Source organism: Anneissia japonica, unplaced genomic scaffold (genome assembly GCF_011630105.1).
Source record: "Anneissia japonica isolate Jap-2015-1 unplaced genomic scaffold, ASM1163010v1 scaffold287808_len173961_cov137, whole genome shotgun sequence".
NCBI classification, from domain to species: Eukaryota; Metazoa; Echinodermata; class Crinoidea; order Comatulida; family Comatulidae; genus Anneissia; species Anneissia japonica.
Window position 1 is genome coordinate 105,300 of NW_022746848.1, and position 16,029 is coordinate 121,328.

Consider the following 16,029-nt stretch of genomic DNA (forward strand, 5'->3'; position numbering starts at 1 on the left):
AAATTTAGTTAGGGGGAGCGGAATGTTAGCAGCAATCAACATAGCCAGATATCCTAATTAATCCCTCTGGTCACCCTAAGCCCTGTTGACACTTGATTTTATGCCTTGTATAGAAATGGCCGCCATTTTCCAAATGGTCGCCAAATTTATCTAAAATTAGCATAAAAATGGAACCTAATGAGCTGCAGATACGATTTTAGTGTCTAAACTCATAATTTCTAGTCAGGCAACAACCTAGACATATAAAAACTACTGTTGCTCAACATATGCAAAAACTGGTGTTTATTTGTTTTATAAATTAACCGCAAAATATACTTAAAATGTACAAAACAAGAATAAGTATATAAGCTACAAGTACAGTTTGCTATGTAATCCAGCTAGATTTTTGTGCCAACATAAATTTTATTGACTAACTTTATAATTTTTGGTGCACTGAACTTTAAATAGGTGCCATTTTTTCTCCCATCATCAGCTGCCATTTTGAATTTCAAGATGGCTGACGCACCACATAAAACATGGTCATGATTAGTGTCAATGGAAAGGGAAATATACACTGATCATTTATTTTCATTACACTTAAACAACATAATACATATTTACAGACCAATAAAAGTTGCCGTGTTTGATATCATTTAAAAGCTCTGCCAATGATGAGTAATGTTTTACAGTACATACATATCAGAAACTGTGCAGTTTTCCCTATACAGTATTGTCCTGAAAATTCCAATTATGGCATACCATATAAAAATCAAACAGGATACAGTTGCGCAAAACTCATGAGCTCTCAGTGCTTAACACATGTGCTTTCTGGGAGAAGTCCCAATTCAAATGGGTCCCGGAGATGCCACGGGGTTAGTCCCTTTTTACTACACATCACTCTACTAAAACGCTTTGACAATATGGTAACTATTTCAATAATTTTCAAAAATAGGCCAGGGTCTCCCCCACCCACCCCCCAACACTTACTTCATGGTGGCCAATGCAAATATGTTGTGTTTTCTTATTTATTGATGATTCTACATACAGCAAATACTTGTTAACTCTAAACAATAGTATCGTTATGTTATGGGCTATTTAAATGGGTATTTCATTGGCTGATTGATTTTTAAAAATATTCATTAACATTGTCCTTCCAGTGGTACAACAATGAGTCATGGGTAAAAAAATAGAAAAAAAAATTGTTGAGAAAGAAGTAATCTCCTATGAAATAGTTTTTACTTTTCATTTTTTTTTATTCTCCTTTAGTGTAAAACTAAAATTTATGCCACTATTTTTTCATAGTTTATAATAATTAGAGTAATGCAGAAATGTTTTTCTGAAAAAAGTTTTTAGTGAAATTTTGCCAGGAATGGGGCAAATAAGAAATTAAAAATATGTATAAGAATAAACAGTAACATTTAGCATCAAAGAATATTTAGTCGTAGATAAAAAAAAATGCAAAAAGCAAAAACAGGAAAAAATGATATAATAAGTCACGATGATAAAAGAAATTAATCAAATACAAAAGTAGTTTGAAAAAATATCAGATAATAAACACAATGAATAAGAGATAATTACATAAAGGACAACAAAATAATAAACTTGTTTAATGTAGCAGGTAACAGCCAACAAATAATTAATATTTAATTTTATTTATTTAATTAAAACAGACAAATAAATAAAAATAATATGAAAGTGATAAACATATACAACAAAAAATAATCTAAACTATATACTATGTAAAATAAAAGGATGATAGCAGTTTATAGAAAAGGCATTGTGAATTTTGTTTTTTGGACCCAGTGGTTTTGAGACTGAGACAGTCCAAATTTTGTTGAATCCTTCCTATCACTGTTTTTTTCCCTTTTCCCTCCTTTGTTGAGCTTGTTTTCTGCTTTTTGTCCATTTTATTGTACCATTGAGAAAAAATAAATTTAATGAAATAAAAAATGGATGTATAAGATTCTTTATAAGTCTGTACTTTGAGAATTTACTCATCTTACTGTATGTAACATATTCACATACATTAATAGCCACTCTCAGTCATAGGCTTACCCAAAGAGCCGTCCGACCGTCTTTTGAACTGCCTATAATTATTTAGGACGGCCACTTTTACCAAGACGGATTGGACGGCTTGGCCTAATCAGCTTGGCCTAGCCTAATTGGGCCTGCTCCACCTTTAGCAAATTCTTTATATTCTTCAAATCTAATGAATGTTACATTAAACTAAGGCTAAATTATATTTAAGTTTGATAAAAAAAACATTTATTAATTGAATTTACATTGTTTTTGTACCAATATTTGGTTGGAATTGCCAAAAATGGGCGTGGCTCACCCATCGGCTCAGTGCCACGCCCACTGGCTTCCATTTTGGACAGCCTATTTTGTTTTTCTGGCTAAACCCCTACTCTCAGTATACTAGAAATAAATCAAACAACACCTTATAAAGGAGAATTGGAAACTTGAACAAGTCAAGAGAACATCTTATACATATAGGGTACCACGAGAACTATGTTAAAAACCAACTATATTTTCTGAATTTACCCTGTTTTCTTTATTTGCAGTCACATATAAAAGTTAATATAGTTTCTTTTTAAGAGCCTGTCAATATTGTTGAGAATTTGATTACAATTTTAGATGTTGATTTCTTTTTATACTGAATGTGCCATCATATTAGAGTAGAATTAAATCCGGCTGTGTAGCTACTATTTCTTTACATTGTTCCCTAATTCAACTTGTTTAATTGTGCTCTAATATTTTTAAATAATTTTAATGTTCTGTCTAGTAACCAGAATGTATTACTACAAACATTAGATCATACCAGCATATGCTGTATTAGAAGAAAATATTCAAAACCAAAGCCTTGCAGGCGTCAACGTTCCTATGCATGATACATGACTTTATCAGAAAATATAAGGTTGGGTCAAATTTGTGTGGTGGTTTAACTTGAACAATTCAGGAGGAGTGAGTATTTATGGTCCAAAATAGTGATTTTTGAACACATTGTTTATGTTAATTGATAGGCAAATTACAGTTAGTAGAATCATCAAAAAAAATTTTTTTTTTAATTTTGTAGGCGTATGTAGGTATACAGTATTTTCATGTTACAGTAGTTTGAAATGATATCGGGGTGGGGAGCTGGCATGGCCTACAATACTAGACAACAATATATTAAACCACCTTAGCAGGCGTCAACGTTCCTAAGCAGAATAATAGTGAAGTTATATGACTGAATTTATACACAAAATATTTCAATTTGAAAACATATTTAGGCCATTTGCTGTGTTATGCTGTGGAAGCGAAAATGTTGGCCTATAGGACTAATTAATACATCAACTGTGATACTTTTATCACTATGGATTGTTTTTAACTTTCGCAGGGATGTATCCAGGGAGGCGCTGCTTCCCTCCCATCCCAACCCCCTACAAATTTGTACACAGTTTTAATAAAAATTCTTCCCTTAAATCACTCACACTCTTTAATAGTGATCAACAAAACTTAAACTAATATGAAGTAAACAGTTTGGGTCAAATTTCTGTGTAAAAAAAAATATATCAGGCAAAAATAAAATTACAGTATTATAACAATATTTGGCTTTATTTCAAAATTATTATTTACTAAATTCAGTATCAATAAACACAATACAGTACTTTGTTATGTTAGTACTGTTTGCACTAGTATGTTAAGGACACCTTGATATTTTCCACAAGGGCAATGTGGGCCAGTATGATAAGATTGAGTACAATGGGAATAAAGTGATGGATGGCTAGTTAGAAAACTAATCCCAAGGGTATCATTAGGCATGTCACTGTCAGTAAAACAAAATGTCGGAAAACTTTTCCTGAAGATGTCTACACACACACACACACACACACAAAAAGTGAATACAATAGTTCCTATTGCATTACATGCATAGGAAATAAAAATTTAAAAAAATTATTACTGTATATTTTTTGTTTGGCAAGAAACTATTCCAATTCTAGAGAGTTGGTCATGCAAGCCTAAAAAATAATAGTGATTAATTTTTTTTATTGACTACTATATCTGAAAACTATATTCAACAAATAAATTTTGAATATTTGTGTACTAAAATTCCTTAGCAAATGTATTTATTATAAGTATCCAGGCCATGTTTCTTTCTCAAATCTTAGATGATACAAGCTGTATCAGAAGGAAATTGCATGTTAAATAACACAAAACTTCTTTTTTTTGCTAGGAAACCTTTCCCATTTTCTGGTACTATTATTCATATTCAAAAAATTAATTAAAAAATATTTCAATACTAAAAACATTGATCTAAATATCTTGGCCTATTATATAGTAATCATTGAAAATATTTCAAGCGTACTTGTTCTGATAGCGTGAATGTCATTACTTAATACCTAACTTGAGGTTAGTACAAAGTTTAGGTCCATCCTAGACTCTTTCCTAGACCACAACAATGACAACAATTAAACAAAAACAGCAGTAACTGTAATATTAATATTAATATATATATATATATACCAGCAGTAGAAGCAGAACATTAAATAAAGTAGTTTAAAGAAATTCATCTGGTCCTATGTGTAAGTACAATTGGTTTGCCCAGCAGTAGCCTAACCAGGGGATTTTCAAAGTGCTTCAGAATCTACCTTTTTGTTCAAATGTGAATAAAAAATCAATTAAAGGAAATAAGTTACTTTTAGATGTTAACAATCAATTCACTTGCATAGTCACAGTCATCAGCATGCTCCTAGTTTTCTACATTTTACGTAGAGTTCAGTAGATGTACTCTTTCTATTTAGCATCCCACTTTTCAAAATCCTGTACATACCACTGCCCACATTAACTATTTTCTGTACAATAAAGTATTTGTACAAATAACAATAACATAATAAAATAAGACACAAATGCAGGGCTGGAAAAAGTGCACGACTGTGTGACCGGCAGTCGGAGGCATTGACCATTACCCCGGAATCATTTTAGAAAAAAACAAAATTTTTTTTTGTTACACATCACAACTGAATGCATCGGTAATTAATATATGGTTGATCCAAACCACGAAATGTACTACTGTTTAGCTATAATAGTGTAATGATAACATTGTCATTACAAAATAATTATTATTATTTGGTGTTGGAGGCATTTGATCAAGATAATTTTCATGGTCGGGAGGCACAGAAATATTTTTTCTAGGCCTGCACAAAAAAGAGCATTATCTTACCACTTGCTTGTCCTGAGTATGAAGATGGCTTTGGAATGTCTGAAATATACATGTAATTCAATAATGGGTTACAAATACATTAAAGTAAGTTTATATTATTTACCGAAATTAACAATTGGACATTTTTACAGTGATAGGAGAGGAACTTGACATGTTTGGACATGGAAGCCCTTTAGACAGTACTGTAAATGCCCAAATTAAACATGATTATTTTAATACAAATATATATATATATATATCATAAAATACAATGTTTTAATATTAACTATTCTAATTCTTGCAAACAGGAAGGAACAATTACACAAAATTAGCATTCTACAAGCTATCAAGATGCAGATAATTGATGGCTTCTTAAACTTAATATTGTTTCACTATAAATAAGATCATTGTGGGGCAGAAAGGTTGTGTATCTTTTGGATAGCCCTCATAGTAGACCACTTACTACTGGTAAAAAAAAAAACTATTAAAAATGCAATTTTTCTGTGGATGGCCACATTACTGGTTACTCACGTTACATTTTGTCCAATAAAATTTTATAAGTACATGTGACTATAATTCAGTCATTATTAATAGCTTGGTCCCAACATTAACTATTTTCTGTACAATAAAGTATTTGTACAAATAACAATAGCATAATAAAATAAGACACAAATGCAGGGCTGGAAAAAGTGCACGACTGTGTGACCGGCAGTTGGAGGCATTGACCATTACCCCAGATTCATTTTAGAAAAAAAAAAAATTTAAATTTTTTTTTGTTACACATCACAACTTAATGCATATCGGTAATTAATATTTGATATGGTTGATCCAAACCACTAAATGTACTACTGTTTAGCTATAATAGTGTTATGATAACACTGTCATTACAAAATCATTATTACTATTATTAAAATCATTATTATTATTTGGTGTTGGAGGCATTTGATCAAGATAATTTTTATGGTCAGGAGGCACAGAAATATTTTTTCTAGGCCTGCACAAAAAAGAGCATTATCTTACCACCTGCTTGTCCTGAGTATGAAGATGGCTTTGGAATGTCTGAAATATACATGTAATTCAAGAATGGGTTACAAATACATTAAAGTAAGTTTATATTATTTACCGAAATTAACAATTGGACATTTTTACAGTGATAGGAGAGGAACTTGACATGTTTAGACATGGAAGCCCTTTAGACATTACTGTAAATGCCCAACTTATACGTGATTATTTTAATACAAATATATATATCATAAAATACAATGTTTTAATATTAACTATTCTAATTCTTGCAAACAGGAAGGAACAATTACACAAAATTAGCATTCTACAAGCTATCAAGATGCAGATAATTGATGGCTTCTTAAACTTATTGTTTCACTATAAATAAGAACTTTGTGGGGCAGAAAAGTTGTGTATATTTTGGATAGCCCTCATAGTACTGTAGACCACTTACTACTGGTTAAAAAACAAATATTAAAAACGCAATTTTTCTGTGGATGGCCACATTACTGGTTACTCACGTTACATTTTGTCCAATAAAATTTTATAAGTACATGTGACTATAATTCAGTCATTATTAATAGCTTGGTCCCAAAGAATGCTTACAAATACAAATGCTATGTACTTCAGCTTATTTTCTTCATAAAATTTTATTTTTGTTCACTTTTGAAAACGAAAACATCAAACGATCATTTTCAATATTTTACATGTCATGCATGCCCTTTCTACAGTGTGCATATATAGTATCATAATTTGAAATTTGCTTATGGGCACACAAATCACAGCTCATTCAGAACCCAAAAAAATCTGTAATTCAACAGGTTTAAATTTTACCAAATCCAACATAATGGAGGAAAAAAAAAAGAAAATTGCATTCAAAGTTTGAGTATGACAGTGCTATTTCCGGCCACCTAAAAGTATTGCAGACATAAAACTTTCAAACCTCAGCCCTAATCATGGTGGGCTGAGGTGGTCTCGACCTTTATCTGTAAAATTGACTTTCTGGGCCCCCTATACATTATGTCACATTCCAGGACCCGCCACTGTGTATTGTTGAACTTTAGTGGCAAATCATCTTAATTTGCCAATAATCTTATTGTAGGAATATCGACGATGAGTAATACTTAGATTTGGGGTCCGTGAAGTTTTAACATTTCCAAAGAGGTCGGCAAATGCAAAAAGGTTGAGAAAACATGTCAGGTCTACAGCATTTTTACTTTCACACCATTTCTTTCGACTAAATAAGTACTGTATTATACTCAGATAGAAACAAGCATGTCATGTTTATAAAAACAAGAGTGACCTCTCACCGGGTCCTCACGTTCCTTCACGCTTAAATATGGTACAGGTGCAAGTTATTATATTGGGTTTTTTGGAAGAGCTAATATGGTAGAAATTTTTAAATAATTAGAATGTTTATTTGTACAAATAAAATATTATTTAGATTGATCATTTGTACAAAATTAAAATATTCAAAATAAAAAAAAAAGAAAATGAATACCAAGACGCGATTCAAACTAACGACCTTTAGAACACATCTTTCACCGACCATGCCATTCATGTGCCCTATTAGTGGTAATGGCAATAATGTACAGTCCTTGCTGAAACCCCTGTTTTGTTTTGTAGGTGTAGGGGAACCCTATGGTCCAACGTAAAAAAAAAAGCACAATGAACGTTAGTTGGAAATCACCTCTAGTTTAATATTATGTATACAAAATTTCCGGCACGTCTGTTCAAAACTGGCGACGCTGGATGCTTTGTTTTAGTAACAAGAACAAGAACAAGAACAGCAGTGAGGATCTGGAGTAAGCACTTTGTGTGGACCCAAAAAGAAATGATATATATTTTTACAATTTTAATCCAACTCATTTTCACATTTTCTCACCTTCTTCCTTCAACTTTTTGAGAGCAGCTTTGTATTCATTTTCATCGATGCATGTCATCCATTCATCTAAGAACTCCTGCTGATGTTTCTCTGGGACTAATATTCTTGCTAAATCTCTGATGAGCTTCCCACAAGAATGGACTTCCCATAAATTCATCAAAGCATCAGGATCATGTGTTGATAGATGAAATACTACAGATCCCTCTTCTACTTCATCCAAAATTACAGCAAGTTTTTGGAAAAGTAAGACACTCTTTTTAAGTAGCGGTGCGGAAATTTCTTTTGAAATATCTTTAGAAGCTGCAATATCTTTTTTATACTTATGAAGTTCAGTTAACAAATGAACAAAATATTTAGAATTTGGCTGATCATCTAAATTAGAAGAATCTATCTTCCGCTTAACAGTTACTTTTAAACCTGCAAATAGAAGAAGAAATATAAAATGTAACACATGAAGAGATATAATCAAAATCATCTTGCGTTAATGCTTAAAATAATAATAATTGTAAACAGTAAAGAAGAGGAATCTGCGTGTGTTACTATTCCATTGTTTCAATGGTAAATAGTCATCAGCGTTAAGAGGAATTTTTTTTAAATTTTATTTTAAACATATTTAATGAAATACTGTAATTCATTCGGGATTTACTTTACCAATTTAATCAAAAGAAAAAATTCAGAAATAACCTTCAGTGTTTATATTAATCAATCCCTTACATATAATTAATTTATACCTATTTTAAATAATGTATGAAATAATATATAGAGTCATGGTCATGTCCATTTATCTTCTGTAAATATTATGTAAACAGAAAACCAGTATTAAACAAAAATACATGATTGGTTATATTGAAACTTTATTACCTTCACGATGTCTTTTTCTAAAGGTTAACAATACACTTGAAATATCTGTAAATGAAACATACCAGTCATTTTAAGTAATACAAATATAACAAATTCACTTTATTTTTAAATAGTTATAAAATCTTAACATTTTATAGGATATTATCTAGATGCTTGAAAATAGCACTCAGACTTCAGAAGTAATAACTTTGTTTTTTTGTGAAATTGAGCAAAATTTCTGAGCATTTCAGAAATCAAATATTATCACATGGAAAATTTAAAACTAAAAAAAACAAAAAAAAAACTGGTGTAATTATTAACCGTTTGTTGGTATGAATGCAATTGCGGCTGGACAACAATTGGATGCAAACATTTGAAAATTTTCTAGGAGATAGTCTTAACTTAAATAGGTAAAGTATGGTATGTAAATAGGGTAAGAAGACACAACATTTAATAGACATTGCACCTATGAGATGGCCAGATATCATTTTTCAAATGATGGCTAAATAAAATAATAATAATAAAAGAGGCCTATTTAATACAGGGGTAATGATTGACTGTCATTGAGCATACTTGATGATCTTGATGTTCACTTTTTTTATTAGAAAAAGAGGCCAACTGACTCTAATAGATCTATGCTCTAACTAAAAATTTAAAAAAAGGTAATATATTTATCTCAGCAAATGGTGTCTATTCTATATGGGTGGTACAATGTCATATTGTAGGAATCTTTATGAGGGCCAGATCAAGCTGCTAATATTTTAAATAGCATGGAATATTTTGGGTGGAAATCAAGCGAAATTATGATACTGTACTATCACTAAAATTCAATTACTACCGAACATGGATTAATATTAATGTGATTTTATTCAAATTTCTGTGACTTAACCTCCTTAATTAGTATTAGCAAAAATATCATATCCAGTCAGATAAGTATTTATTAGTTTTTAAAAGTTTTTTCTTTCATTTTAGACAAGATGCTGCATCAGAGTCGAAACATTGACTAAATACCTATAACACCTGTAATAATGGAGCAATTTGAGGGCTTGTTCGTTCATAGGTTTGTATGAACCATAATCGATTCTAGTTGCTCTTATTAACTGACTGGAACAGTCGTAGCATTTATAATCCACGGTGAAGAGAGGCAAAGATAAGTAAAGTGTCTTGCCCAAGGACACAAGCAAATTGACAAGCATTGGTCTCGAACTCCTGATCTTACTGTACAATCAGAAGTTCAACAGCTTACATGCCACGCCACACACTCCCACAAGTTGAGGGCTGTTTATTGGTATAAGATCAGGATCATCTGCTATGCTTGGAAAATGGTTTTAGTCACTTCTCAATTCTTTCCAAAGAAAACCTTATGTGTGGCATGGCGGGATATGGACTATAACCAAGATTGAGAATATAAATGCTTTCTTCAATGAACACATTCTGGGATTGTTTACTGAGATTGTGAAAGTTTTTTCATTACTTTTGATGATGGCTTGTACAGTAGGTCCTGGTTAGTTTTTCTGAGTGGGTATCCATAACCGTCTTTCTTTTGATAAAGTTCCAAACCTTTTTTGACACCCAATTATTTCAAATACATCTTTAAATGGGTTCCTCAGTAGGAAAGTTAAGCTGTGAAAAATGTTACAAAATGCATGTAAGCTAAATCAATTTAAAATGTTGTAACTTCCTAATCATAATTATATTTCTGCCTATGGGTTATGTTGGCCTAAAAGATTGATTAAGGTGCACCTGTAGTCTTATAGCAACTTGAAAGATTATTATAATCAGTCATGTTTTCATAGCATTTGTACTACTCACTACATCTTTAAAATTTTTAATGACTGCAGAAATAATGTGTCATTAATTTACAATATTACAATATCAACATTTATTAAATTATCTGAAAAAACAAGAAATAGAGTACCTTCTGTTAGAGCTTTCACAGCTCGTTGGAGTTTGAGTTTCTTCAAGGTTTTGGTAAAATCGTTTATGTTTTCTTCACAAATAATCATTTTATATTCTAGCTCCATAATCAAACTCCAGCTGTTTGTATGTTTTACATCATAATGTTGACTGAGCCTTTCTACATCACGTGGAATCAGCGACATTCCTAGCTGCACAAGTCTTAGCCGATACGGTGTGAATTCCGTAAATACATTATCCCATGTATCTTTAGGAAAATGGAATGATGGCACCTGTTTTTTAATTTCTTGTTCCAGGCCAAATTGCTGTGTTGCCTTAATAGTATCATAAAGGAGGGCGAGATCAGTTGGACTCAGATTTCCAAAACTAATCAGCATATTAATTAAGTCCATTGTTTTAGAAGCCACATGCAATGCAAAAGTATCTCCTACATGGTCACTGTACAGAACTTTCAGCATATTGATGTCTATGTTTTTATCAAACCATTCTGACACAACCATCTTAAGATCTGCAAAATCTTTTTCTTCTATGATTTAAATGAAAAGAAATGTTTGTAAAAAAACAACAATGGAATGACAAATTGTTTAAAATCAATTTCACCATCATACTGTAAAACATGTTGATCACAAAACAGCAGAAGAATGTTGACATAAATTAAATATCTTATTAGTTTACCTTTACTTGTTTCCATCTTCAGTGTTTACTTGTACAGCTACTGCATCACTCTTTATTCATTCCTGAAGTAAACAATAATAACTCAATCAGAAAAAAGGAAAGAAATAGCGATTTGATATCAAATGCTTAAATAAGAATTTGTTATCATTTTTACTGTAGAGTTTCCCTACTTTTTTTGATCTGTATTATAAACATGTCAACTTCTCTCAATTCAGTTTTATGTTAAAGTAATAAAATATATAAAATTTTAATTTAAATACAGTGACATTGTATTTTTAGTCTCCACTCAATCTTAAGTGAATGCGAGGCTTGGTATTTGAAAATGTACTTTAATAAGTTCTATAGATGGAAGGGCCTGTAATAAAAAATGTTGGCAAGGAACTAAAATTAGTTTACTGGACCAAAACAAAATAGTAACCACATGCACTGTACAGTTGGCCTAATATTATTCAATATTACTCTGAATACAACATCTGTATATAATCGATTACAGTAATTTGATTGGTTAAAAACAGGTCACGTGAGATTGATTTAAAATATCTATTCCACGGTTATTTAAGTACTAGTCAACGATCGTTGAATAGTACTTTTTCATCTCCAAGACAACAAAAATCTGAATTCAATGCGACGTAAGCGAGAAAGAAAAATTAGCCTAGCGTAGATACAGCCCGCGTGTCAACAAGGATTTAATCATTCAGTAGCCCTTGCGCCCTGATGAGAAAATGGTTCGGCTTTGAGGCTGAATGAAAGTGATGCCAAATCAACAAAAGCCAATAAAATAACAGTAACTCATAAAAACCCTGCGAGCAAAGAAGATATGACGAAGATTTTGCTATTGTTAGATACAGCAGCCTAGGCTAGGCCTACATCCGAGGGCCTACAGGAAAAGGTAGGGAAGAGAGATACACAGGTTTTTTATAAAACAAATAATGAATGTTTCTCATTCGTACAATGGGATATAATATTTCATTCGGTGAAAGATTCTACCCCATTGTACTTATAAACATTTATTATTTGTATAATATTCCATGATAGTGGGTAACGAAAAGAATTTCCACTTATGATAATAAAATTTTGAACTGTATCTTTGTAATTTTTTGTTTGTTTTTGTAAATTTGAAATGAAAAAAAAATTATATGATATATGGAACATTTTTACCGGGAGTGGCACCAGGATTTGCCCGAAGGGGGCTGATGTCTCCAGCGAGTGCAAAGTGGGCATGGTCAGGTGTCACTTTATTATCAATTGTCTCACGGAAATCAGTGCCTATGGGTATTCGTCATAAGCAGCAAAGTAAAATAAATATATTATAAGAAAGCTCATTTAACCAGATCTCCTGGAAGAGATTTCTTCCAACTTGGGAACCCTACTATCATCAGTCAATATAGAAAATTCAAGTTTAGTGGTAAAATGCGAGTAAAAACAGCTAGAAAGAAGATTAACATGATTATACATCTAATTAAAATACATAAATCTATCTGGATGGGAGAGACATATGACTGTAAGAAAAAGACAGACAATTTTATGTCCCAATATATTTAGGACTACGAGGGGGAGGGGGAAAAAATCACTCATTTCCCCCTATATTATTCACCTCTTCCAAATGGCAAACGAATAAACCAAATTCAATCAAATTTGATCATTAAGAACCAGTGAAACCTCCTACACCCCTGTCTGTCATCAGTGGTTACATGGGGGTCATCGGGGTCAAATTTTCAAAATAGCCCTATTGAGTTTGAATTTACCAGGAATGATCATTAGGGCCTTATAAACATGAAAAACTACTCTTCATCTATAGGTAAAAATTCACAAGGGTTACTATAGTGAAAATTATTGCTAGTGACTAAGTATTGGACCAGTTGCATTAGAACATGGGGTGTTCACAGGTTGAGGTTAAAGGTCACAGTGGTTATCTCTTAAAAAATGACTAGGTTCATGTTCAACTGAACATAGTATCTCTAGTTGTTTTTGTTTTTTTCAAATTAGGTGTACTACTGTTATTTCTGGCAAACCTTTTGGGTCTGCGCAAAGCGCTGAGACCAGAGCCTCACTGCTGTACATGTTCTTGTTACTAGAACTTTAAAAGCGTCCAGCGTCGCCAGTTTTGAACAGATGTGCAGGAAATTTTGTACACAAATAACTAGGTGATTTCCAACAAACGTTCATCGCCTTCGTTCAAGTTGGACCCCAGGGTTTCCCCTACAAAACAAAATAACTGAAATTAGGTAGTTTTCGACGTTAACTTACCTAGGCCTATAGTGACTAGTGTCTGTTAATTTCATTATTTTACGTGCTTGAATACATTAGTAATGGGTTTACGTATGCATATTTCAATTTTTTTTACCGAGTTATCGCGTTGCATGTCGGGTATTAACATTAAAGTTAAGATTAACGGCGTGCGGCGAAAACTACTCTAATAATAATATATGACCCGGCCTACTTAAGAACCTAAGAACTTTCATTCCATAAATTCAATAAATGGCTTGTGAACAGCAAAACATCAGACTTCGGAGCTTCATTGAGGAGGAGGGAACCAGTCAATTCGAGCGGATGCCACTTCGAGCAAAGGCCAATTCGAGCGGAATTTTTTTCGAGCGGATGCTAGTTTGAGCGGAAGAAGATCCACTTGTGCGAACAACCACCTGTACAAGTTATATACGAATTACTTCAAAATTATATTTTTGAGCTAAAAATTTGACATGTTCAAAGGGGAAGGGGGGCACACAACAGTTCCAGAATAGATAAGTGAGTAGCATAACTCAATTACAAATATAATTTGCTTTTTTAAATACAGAACCCCAACCAGTGGCGGATCTGGGGAAGGGGGAGGGGTGGTGAATAGGGTGGCTAGCCACCCCACTTTGTTTACCGTGAAAAAAATAATGGTTATTCGTCTTGTGTGTGTGCTTCTCGTGCACTCTAGTAAAACATACACTTTCTTCTTTTTTAAGCTGAAAAGTGCGCAATTCTATTATAGTTTTAACTTGTTAGCGGTCATCTTGGTAGTCGGAGTTGCCAAGACTGTAATTCAAACATGGAGTAATTATCAAAAAGTACTAAAAACCTTTCAGAACCTTAGTAATCAGAGCATTTTTTTGCATTTAAAACAAACAAATACAAGAATACGGCGACGATAAATTCGCCCTTGTTATAGTTCGCACTAAATGTTCGAACTGGCATCCGCTCGAACTGGAATCCGCTCGAACTGACATCCGCTCGAATTGACTGGTATTCGAGGAGGATTTTCTACCTCATCCCCACAAGAACCCCACAGGGCAGCTGGCTTCTCCCATGAGTACAACAGGCGTGTCGTCATGATGCCAGGTGGTGCTCTCTGTTGTCAACTGACGTTGGGTACTGTTCATTACGCCTGAACAATTTCATAGGCTTTCTGGAATAGGCATTTTAAAATCTAATATTTTACCCTCAAAATGTACTAACAACACAAAGGTCACATTATATTAGTTATCGAACACACATTTAATCATCGATTAACATTTACAAAGACAAAGATACAACATCTTAATAATTACGTTAGAAATTCTAGAAATTGGGATTAATGGTTTGTCAGTGAAGAAAATGGCATCTGGTTGAACGCATTTTGCAACGATAGCAACGGAGTAGTATCACGTGGTATTGTGACGTACCAAAGATAATAAATAGCAGAAGATAGAGCAGCTTCCCAATATAGTGGAACATCCATTCCAAAGTCATTGTGGGTACACGGAGAGCAATTTTATCCCATCCGCGCGGCGGCGCTATATAGCAATAATAAAGGTGCCGCTCTGGTTCCTTTGTTTCCTGTAGTTTCTCCACTTGGTAAAATGGTCATATTTTACCCCATTCGCAGGAGGGCGGATGTTCCATCGATTTTAATGCAAATAGCCTACGCAGAAAAGCACATTCTTCTGCTATTTAAGTTCTTTGACATAACACAGTAGTAGTAGTACTCTATAGACACCACCGACACCACCATAAAGACTCGCAGCTACCAGACGATCGCCCGGAGCAAATTTGGAGCAAATTTTCCCCCTCCCTGGACCCTGACGACAGTTCTGCTGGCCTAGTGGTTCAGACACTATTCTCCACTCTGGTTTACCAGACAAGATGGAGAGACACTAGTCACTAGGCCTATATTATTATTATTAGCCTATCTATATAGTATAGGTCTATAGGGGCCTAGGCTAGGCCTACCTATTTAGGTAGGCCTACCTAGGCTAGCCTAATATTAATAATATAAAGGCCTAGGCCTAGGCCTAGGTACGTATGAAGGAGGTTCTCCCTGGCCTCAAACTAAGACTATTACGTAACAGTAAAGATAATGGCCGTCCGTACTCAGAGTTATGAACAACCAAATAAAATTAACAATTGTGAACAATATACCTAACAGGCTAGGCCTAAGGTACTAGGCCTAGGCTACATACAAAGCAAACTTCCTCCACCCGAACATGGCGTCGCGTCGTCCTATCAAACAGTATGGAACGCCGTTAGTATCTTCGGTTATGTGCAAACACTCTATTATGTGCAATCGCCATGACGTTATGAGACT

General features: G+C 33.2%; 1 protein-coding gene across 1 annotated transcript in view; it reads right to left on the reverse strand.

Moving 5' to 3' along the window:
* LOC117120316 overlaps positions 1–15,998 on the reverse strand; it is a 66,678-nt gene extending 50,680 nt beyond the window's left edge. The window contains exons 1-6 of the mRNA XM_033265338.1: positions 15,864–15,998; positions 11,481–11,542; positions 10,807–11,331; positions 8,910–8,954; positions 8,049–8,465; positions 5,183–5,221 (exon numbers count right to left, since the gene is read on the reverse strand). Coding sequence (XP_033121229.1) covers positions 5,183–5,221; positions 8,049–8,465; positions 8,910–8,954; positions 10,807–11,331; positions 11,481–11,496 — 1,042 coding nt within the window. The 5' untranslated portion in view covers positions 11,497–11,542; positions 15,864–15,998. The remainder of the gene's footprint in view (positions 1–5,182; positions 5,222–8,048; positions 8,466–8,909; positions 8,955–10,806; positions 11,332–11,480; positions 11,543–15,863) is intronic.
* Between the last annotated feature and the right edge of the window lie 31 nt (positions 15,999–16,029).